The sequence below is a fragment of the Lathamus discolor genome, chromosome 2, assembly GCF_037157495.1.
Source record: "Lathamus discolor isolate bLatDis1 chromosome 2, bLatDis1.hap1, whole genome shotgun sequence".
In the NCBI taxonomy this organism is placed as follows: domain Eukaryota; kingdom Metazoa; phylum Chordata; class Aves; order Psittaciformes; family Psittacidae; genus Lathamus; species Lathamus discolor.
In genome coordinates, this window is record NC_088885.1 from 22,240,322 (window position 1) to 22,253,510 (window position 13,189).

Below are 13,189 nucleotides of genomic sequence, written 5' to 3' on the forward strand. Positions count from 1 at the left end.
GCACAAGCATTCAAGTCTTCATTGAGACAAGCATGGCCAAGAAGCCCATTGTAGAATGGCTACTATAGATACATTTTTTGCATGACACAGGATTTTTAACTAGGGAATTTGAAGTTGAAGTAATTAATCTTTGAATTTCTAAAAGTGCATTAGTGCATTGCTTCAAACAGGATCATGTTGAGAAGGATGCTAACTGCTGTGACCTCTTCCTCTTGTTTTGGTCAAAAGCTGTTTTGAAGAATTACATCTAGAGGACACTGATGAAAGAGGAAGAGGGGTAGGAGAGGGGAAGGGATATCATTCTTTGGCCTACAAAAAAAGGGAAGATTGAGGTTTCCCTGCCGTGCTTAAGAGTCACCTCTGATTGTCCCCTTCGTCCAGGCTCCCATTCAGACTTGCCCATCTCATTGTTAACTGTGTGTGGTCCCTCCATGGGGCAAGGCCATCCATTACCAATTGCATGCCTGTCATCAGCAGCTCTGTCCTGATAAGACATAGTTATGTTCCCCTTACACTGAAAGGCATACAATAATCAGGAAGCTGTGGTGCTTCCTCAAGCATCTTCTGCCAGAAGTACAGGACAGGAATACTTTGTGCTTTGCTGTTGTAACCAGTAACAAATGGTTAATACAGAAACTACTCAGAAATGGTGGGGAGGAGTCAGGATACAGCAACAATCTGTACATCCAAACTGAAACTTTAGCCCTTAAGCCGCTGCCCCCTATTTATTGCTGCCGTGCACTGGCTCTGTAGCTGCTGGAAAATCCCATACCCTGATTCTGTAATTGCTCAGGATCCTGCAAGCTCCTGTCTCTTTATTGGGGTGGGTAGTGGGAGCTTACCCTCGGAGCACAGACAGCCGCTGTTGCGCAGGGTGCCCCCGGCAGCTGCACTTGCTTTTCTCATCACCAGCAACGGCTGGACTATATCAGGTATTTGGGGACACCCTTTCTGAAAACAGCTTTACCTGAAGCATCCAGATAAAGGCATTTCACAGCCTTTGGTCAAAGTGACGAAATAAAAGCATAGTTGCCAGATTAGAAAAAGAATAATAAAGCAGGTGGTAAACTGTGACTTTATTCCAATTAATGAATGGATAGAAAAGCTTGAGTCTTTAATACAATTAAATGCTTTTGCTTTGTGGCCATGTAGCAACCTTCAAGTTCTAGTTATAGACTTTATTGAGACGTCTCATTCCCAGTCACCTGCTCATTCTCTTTTTCATGTTTCATGAAGCCAGAGAACATGACACATCTGAGCAAGCAGGGCATAGCGAGTGCCATAGCTACCCATAGCAGGGATGAGCTGAGGCTCTTCCACAACCAGGAGCAGATAATACGTGGTTGCCGCAGAGAGCACTAGCTTTCCTGTGCAACATTTACACAAGCTTTATGTGACTATTTTATGTGCTGCTTAAAAAGAAAAAGGGATAATTACCATGGGCACAGTAACGCATGGTGCGCACACTGCCTCTGAAATGCCCATATCTGTTGAACCCACATCACCTGCACATCATCAGAATTGCAGTGCAGCTCCATATCTGTATTCAAGCTAAACTTCAGTACTTGGGGCAGTGTCTTAATAGTGCATATTTCCTCCCCAGCAAGCTATTTCTCCTAATTATGAGAGGTTTGGATGTTTTACCCTGTTGTGCACTGAGACACAGAGTGAGTACTGTTCCCCCTCATGCTGTGTGGGCGCCTGGTGCTTTTGCCTACCTGTGCTGTGCCGTGTGAGTGTTGTAGAGCATGGGTGTGAGCCTCACCGGTGTGTACTCATGATCCCACTGCTGTGCAATCCTCTGGATGTGTCCTCATAGCCACAGCACAGAGGAGTATCGACATGGGGCTCCCATCCCAGCCAGGAATAGTGTTGGGCTCCTCACACCAACAGGACCCCCAGCTTCGCTGCCTGCCCTCAGCACAGTCCATAGGGACTCTTAAGCATTTATAAACCCTGCCAACGGGTCTGCTTGTGTTAGTTCCTGTGGCTGTGGATGCTTATCCCCCTCCCTTAAACAGGCTGACAAAGGAAATGTGGTGCCAGGAGCTCAGTAAACTCTACTGGGTATGTGCCAAAGAATTGTTTCGTATATAAACAAGCAAAATCTCTGGAAGTGAAATAACATTAAGCCTCACAGGGCAGCTGAAGGCACCAACTGAGGATGGTGGAATTTATATCTGCCCTGGTGCCACCAGTTTCAGGGGTAAATATTACTAAATTCAGTGAGTAAGCCTTGCAAAGGTGAGTGCTGCTGACTGCTGTGCACTGGCCTGGCAGTAGCTGAGCATCCCCAGCCCCACCAAGCTCTAGCAAAATGAACGTGGAAAGGGTCCAGGGTCCAGCCTGTCCTAAATCCGATGGATAAAAGCCTGAGAAGTTCCTGGAAGCTAATCTTTAATAGCGTCATTTTTGCTTTCTGTTTTAAAACCCCGCGCATTAATGCTGCAAAGGCATTTGTGTGTGTGGAACAACTCATGCTGATGGGGTACGGCAGCACGTATGGGGAGGTTTGTTCATTGTTTCAGTCACCTGCTTGGGTTTCACCTCTGGGGGAAACTGTCCCGGGCAGCTAAAGCAGCTAATGTCTAACAGGGCTCTAAATAACAAAGCCCAGCTTGCCTTAACTAACCTGTTTAAAATGAGTAACAATACTATGGTAGCAACTTTGTGGATGCTTTTGGTTTTGCTCAACCTGTAGGGTTTTTGCGTTGCACTTTGTTAACTGGCTGTAGGAACCTCAGATGCTTCAAGATATAAATATTCCTTAAAACAAAGGGTCCTTTAGTCATGGGCAAGAGCCTTATTTACAGCTGTAAGTGGCATTTAAGAGCAGAGTGACAACTGAAATACTTGGCTTGGTTACAAAATCTAAACAACACTGAGGACATCAGGAGTTCAGTTTAAAATGCAGAAAGATACCGTGATTTCTCATTTTGAGGTGCTGACGTTTCCCACATGTTCCTCAGTGAATACGAGCCTGAAATCAGCTTCACTTTGACACTGGAAGCTTGCCCAAGAAGGGCTTAGTAGCAGCTCAGCAATATCCACGGTGTTACACAGATCTTGATGAAGGACAATTCCTAAAAAAAAACAAACCCAACTTTTCAGGTTGTCTGTCTCGGAGTTTAATAACAGCATGTTGTGGGATAATGTCGAAGGGAGTGCAGGAGGAACCTGAGACCCCATTGCTGCAGTTGGCCTAAGTGCGTTGCAGAAAGCACATAGTGGAACTTCAGCTGTGCCGGTGCCCAGCAGAACCACTGCAGGCTCCTCTGCTTGAAGGCTGGTGCAGCAGTTGGGTGTGGAAGCCTTTCTATGCATGCCCACAGAGTAACCAAACCCGTTCCCAGTGAGGATCCAGCCAAGAGCACTTGCTCTCTGTTAGCCGGGGGAGGGCGCGGTGATTTGGGAGGTCTGAGCACCCTAAGCATGAACACCCAGGGTGGGCCTTACAGCACAGGGCTGTGAGCATGGAAAGGGAGCAGGGGCCTGTTGTATGTCAGGAGAAGTGTGTTTGGCCGCCAGGCTGGTTAGGGTGACTGCCTCCCGGCACCCCAGTCCTCCTGGGCTGGCAGTCTCTGGTACCCAGAGGGAGGGTGTGGAGAACCATATCTGCCAAACACCGCGGCATAGCCCAATTTACCTCCAAGTTCTGCTTCTCTGATTTGTTGAGCTGCGGGTCCCTGAGGGTGGAACTCTCATTGCTAAGGCTTATCAATTAAAATAGCACCAGAGTAAAAGGGGCTGCCTTTCTCCCCAGCTGAGTGAAGGAGAAATCAGTACCACTTAAGGAGTACAGAGCCGTGTTCCTCCAAAAGTTGGATAACTGATGAGCACAGGCCTGTTGGAAGGCAGCTGCGTTATGTGCAGACTTCAGACGGGAAGAGCTGTGCTCCAGTTTCTCTTGCATGCCATTACAGAAGTAGACAAGCAGCCCTTGGGTTTCTCAGTAAACACGCAGTTTTAAAACCTTGCTTTTCTTGAAAACAACTAACTCTGCATTGTTTCTTCTCATTACTGTGCAATCCTTTTAGTGATTTAAAAGGATAACCAACAGCAAACTTTAGGGGAGAGAACGGCAGCTACGTTCTCTTACGGAGAGTAAGCCTGCTGTCTCTTATTGATGGGTTGCCATCCTTTATAACCTTAATTCCTGCTACTTGTCCTGAAATACTCTTACATAAAACCTTTGGAGATACCAGCAGCCTTTTAAAATCATTTATATTTGTGGGGAATTTGTGGTCAGTGAAGAATTGGAGTGCCCTGTGTTTGTATTTGTGCTTCTCTTGCTCATTAGCTCAAGTAATTTCAAGAGCTTATTCCAATTGAGGGGCAGGGGAAGGATATGAAACATGCCTGTCCAACCACGCAGATCCTAGGCGCTCCAGTGTATGCCCACAATGTGAGATAAGATTATTGCCGAGATAGAAAATAGTTGAAGAACCTTCTGCAGAAATGCACCCTATTAAGCCTCTTACCAAGGAATTTAAGAAGAGAAATAGCAGCTTCCCTCTAGGTCTCTTATGTGCCACGTCCTCCCCAGTCTCCTCTCTGCTTATTTGGAGCACTGTTGCCAGAGTGATGAAAGTGGGAGAACCAAGCCCAGACTGGTCAGCTGCCAAGCACTGGGGCCTCTGTCACGGAGTCTCAGCAGCCATAGGATTAATGAAGATGCTCTCTGTGCTCACTTACATTAGCGTAAATCTTTGTTGTCCAATCTTTAAAACCAAGTAGGATGGCTGCGTGGGAAATAAATACAGTCAAGCCTGAAAAAATAGAGCTGCAGCCAGCTCAGCTGGTCAGCAAGGCTTGTGAAAGGTTTGGTTTTGTTTTAAGGATAATCCCTCTCCCACCTCTGATTAGTGTACACATTAAGCATTGATATATACATATATAATAGAACTATGTCAACATGATGGACATCTCTTATGTGGTCATTGAGGCAGTGTTCATTAATGGCAGCTGTACAAATGAGCCCCCACCATAGAGAGTCTGTCGTGAGACACAGCCTAGGTTCTCTCTGAACTCAGCTGTGGCTGTCCACGCTGCCCCCTCCGCTGTGGCAGCGGTCTTGACTCAGTTATCCCAGAGGCATTTGCTAACGAGATGCAGAGCATCCTTGCTGTTTTATCCATGTGGTTTGCATTCCTCCATGTCCACTTAGAGGTGTGAATCCTCAGCCTCCCCTCAAATGCTCTTTGATCTGGGGTGGGTGCTGGGTGGCTGTCGGCATTCAAGCGCACTTGACAAAACCACCACTGCCTAGGCTTGCCCCGGAGTGAATGATGCTGTTGGCCGTGGGAAGGGATGCTTTGCACCAGGCAGACAGGGTGTGCGCCCTGCCCAGGGATGAGGGAAGCACCAGAGCCTTGCAGAAGGCTGGAGGCCGACGGGCTGGTGAGGAGGTTACAGTTACAGCACACGGAACTAACGACCACCAGAGCAGAAAAGCTGAGCCAGCTCCTCGGGCTGCTATGTGGAGGTTTAGGTGCAAGCTCCCAGACTGGCAAGAGGAGCATCGCTCATGGAGACCATAACTGCAGCTTCCAGGGAGCTGGGGGGCTTTGCCCTGCTCTCTATGGAGCACTCACTGCGGGGCTGTGTTCACAGGGGATGTTCTCCTGTTTGCTGTCCCACAAGAAAGCAAGCAAAAGTTAGGTGTTTCTCACCAGCTCGCAGCTGCCCACACTCACACACGGTACTGCAGAGACACTTCGTCCCTGCCAAAGGCACGACCCAGAGAAGCACTGCAATGCAGAACTGATCCCCAAATCAGTGACGTATGTGTGCGTTCAAAGGGGAGGCACTTTCATGATCCTGCTGGATCAGATCAGCAGTGCAATAGCACTGTATAGCTCAGTGTGTATGGCATACTAATTAAAGAGCCATTTATGTGACTGTTGTGGTAATGCTGGTGACCAAAGTGGTGAGAATTGCGTGGAAGTTTTGGATATTTCATAACTATGAGGAAAATCCCTGTTCTTAAACTTCAGTTATAAAAACCATCCGTAATCAATCGAGTGTGTTTATGTTTTACCGGAGAGCTTTTGTGCTACTGGAACTAAACAAGCTGGGGTTTGATTTTGGGTTGTTTTGATGCGATGTACTGCAGTTCTGTGGGTTGTTTGCGCATCGTGGAAATGCAACAAATCTCCTCGGATTAAATTCTTCAGATTTCTTCTTCTTTTCTTGTCCTTCCACAGATCCTTAGAATTTGCACAAGATACACACCAGAACAAGACACCATGACCTTTTCAGATGGCCTTACCCTAAACCGAACTCAGATGCACAATGCCGGATTTGGCCCACTGACTGATCTCGTATTCACGTTTGCCAACCAGCTCCTGCCTTTGGAAATGGATGATACAGAAACGGGTCTCCTTAGTGCCATCTGCTTAATCTGCGGAGGTACTGCATACATGAACAGGGATGCATTCCAAAAGGACAGACACAATAAGAACTTTGATGTTTTACTTGTTTTGCTTTCCTTTACTAAAATATATCTATATAACATATAGAGGTAGTAATATTACATGTATTTTATAAATCACTTAACACTAGAAGGTTCTTTTCACTGATGATAGTTATTCGGTTTATTATTGATATGTTTTTAAATGCATCAAATTATTCTGTCAAGCAGCTGATCCTATTATTTGCCTGATGAAGGACTACAGGCTATATCCTGCTGCTTTTTTCTTTAAGCAGTATGGGGGTACTGTATGAATGACCTTTGTTACAGCAAAGTGCTTGTTACACAGCTTTTACTTACAACTACAGTTGCATGTATGTGTGTATAGTTACACTGACACAGAAGCCATTGGGGATAAATTTCTTTAGACAAAAATAGATTATAGTTCAAAACTGTCATGCTGGCACTGATGACATGATTGGGGTGGGCTGATGGCAATGTGAAAGGGACATCTTCAAGTAAAATCAGGTAAAACCATGAGTTTAGAATACAAAAAGCAAAGCCTCAGCTCATTTACAAAACCTTCTGTGAATTTCTGTTATTTTAACCACCTTGTCTTGCTCCTCCTCCTTTGCAAACTGGCCTAGAACGCACCAGAGTTGTGTTTAGTTGGCCATTTTGGTGAAATACAAACTGGATGCTACTAGAGGATGTCTAAGAAAACCAGAGTCAGTCTTTGTTGACAGTGGCCCTTTAGTACAAAACCATTCGATTTTAGTGTCTCTAACCATAACCCTTCTCAAAAGCATTGATGGGTCCCGGTAATAGGTGACTGGTGTGTCTTGGTTTATAGGTGACGTTTGCTGTCACTCAAGCTAGCACTGCCATCTGCTGATACCTGACAGTAATTCACTTTGGTTTAATATTGAAACAAAACCTAAATTAGCTGCAATCTCTTTATGTACCTATGTAGGTTATCAGTGATGCATACAAAATTAATTCTGAAATATCATAGGATCATGGAATGGTTTGGGTTGGAAGGGGCCTAAAGGCAGTTCCAACCCCCTGCCATGGGCAGGGACACCTTCCAGTAGGCTAGGTTGCTCCAAGCCCCGTCCAACCTGGCCTTGAACACTGCCAGGGATGGGGCAGCCACAGCTTCTCCGGGCACCCTGTGCCAGGGCCTCAGCACCCTCACAGTGAAGAACTTTTTCTAATGTCTAATCTAAATCTCCCCCTGTCAGTTTAAAGCCATCCCCCCTTGTCTTGTCACTGCATGCCCCGGTAAAATGTCCCTCTTTCTTGTACAGAAATCGTTTGCAGCAAGGTGTTTTCCCCTTGTAGAGGGCAGTACAAGAGCAAAATGGTAATTCTGGACCACTCAAATGACAAACCTTTCCATGGAAAAATTAATCTAAGTTTTAGAAAGCCATGTTTATCCTCTTCCTCTGGAATACTCACTGCAGAGTGTGGGTCATAGGTGGAGCGAAAGATGAAATTCATGGAGTTCTACTCAAGCACATGGAGGAGCTTCTGTGATTTGGAGTTTGTAGAAAGATATTTAAAATAACACAAGTGCTGTGGTACTTCTCTACAGATCGCCAGGACCTTGAAGAACCAGTGAAAGTGGATAAGCTTCAGGAACCATTGCTTGAAGCACTGAAAATCTATATCCGAAAGAGACGACCCAACAAGCCTCATATGTTCCCAAAGATCTTAATGAAAATCACAGATCTTCGTAGCATCAGTGCAAAAGGTACAGTGTCTCCCAATAACTCAGCAGTAGTGTCAGTGTTACAGGTCAGGCGAAACAGGCCTAGAGACTTGGGTTATTAGTTTTTTAATACATCTAGGAAAGGTACTTGTGACCCTTATTTTCTTTACATAACTCCTGTGTTTACTTTGGTGATACTTCAGACACACACAGTGTTACATTCTTGGTGCAACTTAAGAGTGAAAATGATGTTTAGGTGTAAGCAGGTTAGCAAAGCATTAGCATGAACTCTTTGTTGGTCATTTTAAGACAAGATAAAGCCCTGAATGAAACCTTTCTTAATGTTGACAAGGGGGTGCGGGTCAGCGTGTACTTTGCTGTCTGTACTAGTGGCTTTCAAAAACCAAAGTCTGCAGCCAGCAGAGAGCACGTGTACATCCAGATTTCCCCTGACTGTAGTCTGACGTGCCGAAGGTTTAGAGCAGTCTTATTCAGGATTTTGGAGATTCAGCACCTCTGATCCTAACTAACCTTGCTTACACATGGCACACTTTTGGTTTAACATTTAGTGTAGTCTCACATGTGATTGCCTGATCCTGTGAAACACACACACAGTCTAAATGCTGTCACATAAATTCTCTAAAGCTTTCATTTAATCAGAGGCATTCCCTGTTTGGGCACATTGTCCCTCACCAGACGTACAGCCCCAGAGGGGAGGCCAAGCAGCTGCTCTGATGGTAGAAGTGGACTGTAGAGGAGCTGTATCAGAGATGTACCAGCCTGGTTACAGAGCATCTAAACTGCTACAATTCTTTTGTACAGTGGTTGCTGCAGTTCTTTCTTACTATGTTTACTCAACTACAGATTTGATACCCCCTGACTGATAAGCAAGCACATGAGCTTGTATGTACAGGCATCGATGTAGCTATAGATTGGATTTTAGAGAAGCTTTCAGCATAATTCTGCAATAATTTCTTAACAATTACAGAGTTTGTCCTTTTGTTTCTAACAGAAGTCTTACTTGAAAGACTTTTTTATTCAGCATTTGCTTGTCAAGTTAGTCGTTGCCTTTGTAGATGATTTTTGAAGCTCATGAATTAAGGCAGGAACATAAGCGCTCCCTTCCAGTCCAGGGTTACCACTATGGCTGCTCTCTCCGGCATATGCACTGCAGAATCTTATTGCAGAATATATCCAGACTGTTTTCTGTTTAATTTTGTTGTCTTTTCTTGCCTCCCTTCACATTTAAAAAGCACAGGTTCCTATTCCATCACCCAGATTTTAAGATAATCAGGAATCCTATGCAACTTGTTACGCTAGATATTTGAACACTGAGGTTTATAGCTATAAATTTCCTGATGTTGTCTTGATAAAAGAAGTCTTTTTGACACCAGCAGCAAAATATGTAAAGCACATTCATGCCTCAGTGTGGAGTAGAATCTTTACCATATGCCCTCACTTCACTTGAGATGCAGTTCCAAAATACTCCTGTCTCTTTATGTTTATTAACTGGCTTTCAGTCTTTCAGCTGTATCATTTGTTTGCAACAAAATGCTGTATGCACTGAAGTTGCATTAGCATTACTGCTGCCACATCAGGGCTTGCTGAGCGTGGGTTGCCTAATGCTGTAAGCAGTAGAGGCAGCAGTACAGAGCAGCCGCAGCAGCTGAACCCTCCCACTTTACAGATCAGGCATTTCCCAGTAACAGCCTTTCTTTTCACTTTCTTTTCTTCCATCCAGCATTTAAGGATTCCCATGGTTGTAGTAATTTACTAATTGCTCAGAGGTAACTGCTCTGTGTCAGGCAGGTTCCCGGACAGTTTTTAAACACAGGCCTGAACTCACAGCATACGGCTCTGCACGCTAACAAAGCACAAGGCTTCTTTGGAGCACTGGGTTGATGTCACGTACATGTCATGAGTGAACTGTGACTTGTCTGCCTGTCCATACAGTCATCCCTGTATGCCTGTCATGTTCAAGAAGCCTTACTGCACCTTAGCAGCATCAGGCACTACTGCGTGCTTTGTGTTGTTTGGGGGTTTTTCTCTTACCTGGCATTAGTTGTTGGCTCACAGTTTGTGTAGTCAGGATTGACGCAGTAATTTTGTTTATTCCTACACACATTAGCCTGCAACGCCATCTCCGTCTAAAAATAGCTGGTGTTTGTTAGAATTGACAAGGCCAAACAGTGAACAGTTACTTTCAGTTAAGTCAGACACAAACAGGATCAGCATTTCTGTGCACTTGTGTGGTTAACTGGCACAAGAGAGGATGTCTGAAAGCTACAGAAGACAGCTCCATAAGCCCAGTATCCTTTTGCCTGAATTTATTCCTTCTATGAAACAATGCTAAGTTCTAAATCTTACTTCAGTTTTCTATATGGGAAAGAAATGTTCTGCTTTACATCACTGCAGTTCTCTTACAGCTATTTGCCTCAGCTATTCAACACAAATCAGCCAGAATGTTTGGAATTTTTGTCATTTAGTCTTTCTAGATCCAGTATGGATTTAAAACCATGAAGTATTTTCCAATTGACAAGAAGACATCTACATAATCAGTTTAATTTTTCAGTGCAATTTAATATCATTTTGGTTCCTTCTATGAAAAGCATCAGTTCATCCAATTTACCTCTATTGGAATATCAGTTGCTATGTTGTAATTTTAAATGAATTTGTTAAGTACTCATCTAACTAACTCCTTCTTATTTGTAATGAAGAAAATAGTTCATTGACATCATTTTGTATGCAAGAAGTATAGAAGGAGATACCAAATCTGTTCAAGTAGCATGTTCTGAAATTGCTATTGATGGTATGAACCAAAAGGAAATTGTAGGAATCACACTATAATGGGAAGGACTTTTTGTTTTCTCTTTCAAGGTGCAGAACGTGTCATCACATTGAAAATGGAAATTCCTGGATCCATGCCACCTCTCATTCAGGAAATGTTGGAGAACTCTGAAGGACACGAACCACTGACACCAACCTCAAATGGAAATACTGCAGAACACAGTCCTAGTATCTCACCTAGTTCAGTGGATAACAGCAGTGTCAGTCAATCCCCTATGGTGGAATAAGACATTTTCCAGCTACTTCAGACATTCCTAATACCTTACGTACAGGGATGAAAAGCAAGAAAAACATTTTTACTGCTGCTTAAGTTTCTGGACTTAATATATATCTATATATGTATATATATAGATGAAAACTGAACAAGGACCAAGAAATTTTCATATGTATCGATATATACTCCTTGCTGTTTAAACTCCTAAAACTAGAAAATGCAAAACTTTTGAAACTCTAAATCAGCCATTTCATGCAAAAAAAAAAAAAAAAAAAAAAAAAAAGGAAAAAAGTTAAGCTTCTGTTTTCTCCTCTGAGCATTCAAGACTGCGTGGTGACAAGAGAGATCTCACATGTTAAATTCTGGTTGCGTTTCTGATGACTTTGTAGATACAAATGTATGGCTGTACTTTCCATACTGGATGTTTGGTGCTTTCCCTTTGTCTCCCATACCTAAAAATGATCAAGACACCAACCAGATGAAATGGACTACTGTACTCATCCAGGAAAGGAAGTTTAAAGGACCATCTGCTTTAGTTTAATATGAAAACTTGGCTTTGATGCCCTCAGTTTGCATCTCCTTCCTTGTAAAAAGTATACAAAAAGTCACTGCACTAAGCAGAAAAGACAGCAGTAGCAGCATTAACTGCCAGATCAGTTATTCAGATGTCATTTGTTCCACTGTTAATGTCACTTTAAAATTCAAAGAAGTGGTTTCTTACCTGGCTGGTGACCTAGCTACACCGTTAACTACTACATTTCTGCAGTTAATGATAGCCTCCAAGGCACAAACAGTCTTTAGTGTTACCATGTTTTTGTTTACTTGTCCACAAGCCATTAGGGAAGCTTCATGGGATGATAACCAGCACACTCATTTATTTACAGCTTCTGAATCAGTGAGTCTAAGGTATTTCCGTAAGATTTGACTGCTGGGAATTAGCTGGGTTATCCAGCCTTCCACATGCTAGGGAAGTACAGCTAGGACTTCTAGGAACATAAGGAGAGAATCTGCCGCCTTGGCCTTGTTAAATCACCATGAAGCAGAGTGAAAACTGTGGTAGAATGGTTAACAGATTTAAAGTGTCAGTTTCTTAGGTTTCATTTAAAGCACTAGTGGATTTTTTTTTTATATATATATATTCTAGCAAGTCTGTGATGTACTTTCACTGGCTCTGTTTGTACATTAAGATTGTTTAACAATGCTTTCTATGTTCATATACTGTTTACCTTTTTCCATGGAGTCTCCTGGCAAAGAATAAAATATATTTATTTTAAAAAAAGCCAGTTGTGGAGTAGTCGCTCTAGTGCAAATGTTACACACACACACACATACACACACACAGAGTAGTTTTCCATTTTTTAATGTTTAAACTTCATTTCAAAAAGCAGGTTTGCTGTTTGCAACCATGACAATTAAAATGTGCTTTAGCACAGCTGTCTAGAACATCTCTACAAGCCAGTCAGACAAATACATGACATTTCAATGAGTAAAAAAGAGCATAAAACTTGTAGGTGTAAGAACAAATGTTAAAATGCCTACACACAATAATAAAAACCATCAATTACATTATCACATAAAAGAAGTCAAATGTACAAAAGTTTGCGACAGAAGGGACAAAAGGACAACACAAGGTATTTGTTGGAAAACATTTGTGTGCTCTTTGGGCACTTAATTAAACATATCAAAATCATCATCTTCATCCGACTCTGCAAAATATTTCACTTCTTTTCTAGCCCGGCCTGTCCGTGGCTTTGGGGCAGTTTCAGAGGCAAAGCCTGACTGAAAGATTTCCACATCAGAATCCTGGTCAAAAGCGGCCTTCTTGGATTTCTTTGGAAAAGAAATGACAACCCAGTTATGATGCTGTGTACCTTTTCCCTTTTAATATTCACAGTTGAAGGAAACCTTATCTAACATGTAATTTCTAAACAAACCTAAACCCCTAATTTCATGTTAGCAATTTATACAGTAAGAATATGTACCTTTATATAAAGTAATCTAT

General features: G+C 43.1%; 2 protein-coding genes across 15 annotated transcripts in view; one reads left to right on the top strand and one right to left on the bottom strand.

Moving 5' to 3' along the window:
• Positions 1-12,466, top strand: part of RARB (retinoic acid receptor beta) — a 327,327-nt gene extending 314,861 nt beyond the window's left edge. For all 13 annotated transcript variants that reach the window (XM_065666116.1, XM_065666114.1, XM_065666117.1 and 10 more), the window contains 3 exons: positions 6,207-6,411; positions 8,010-8,168; positions 11,004-12,466. In XM_065666116.1, the coding sequence (XP_065522188.1) occupies positions 6,207-6,411; positions 8,010-8,168; positions 11,004-11,200 (561 nt within the window). In that variant the 3' untranslated portion in view covers positions 11,201-12,466. The remainder of the gene's footprint in view (positions 1-6,206; positions 6,412-8,009; positions 8,169-11,003) is intronic.
• Positions 12,467-12,531: 65 nt separating this feature from the next.
• TOP2B (DNA topoisomerase II beta) overlaps positions 12,532-13,189 on the bottom strand; it is a 62,510-nt gene continuing 61,852 nt past the window's right edge. For both annotated transcript variants that reach the window (XM_065666110.1, XM_065666109.1), the window contains exon 36: positions 12,532-13,017. In XM_065666110.1, coding sequence (XP_065522182.1) covers positions 12,856-13,017 — 162 coding nt within the window. In that variant the 3' untranslated portion in view covers positions 12,532-12,855. The remainder of the gene's footprint in view (positions 13,018-13,189) is intronic.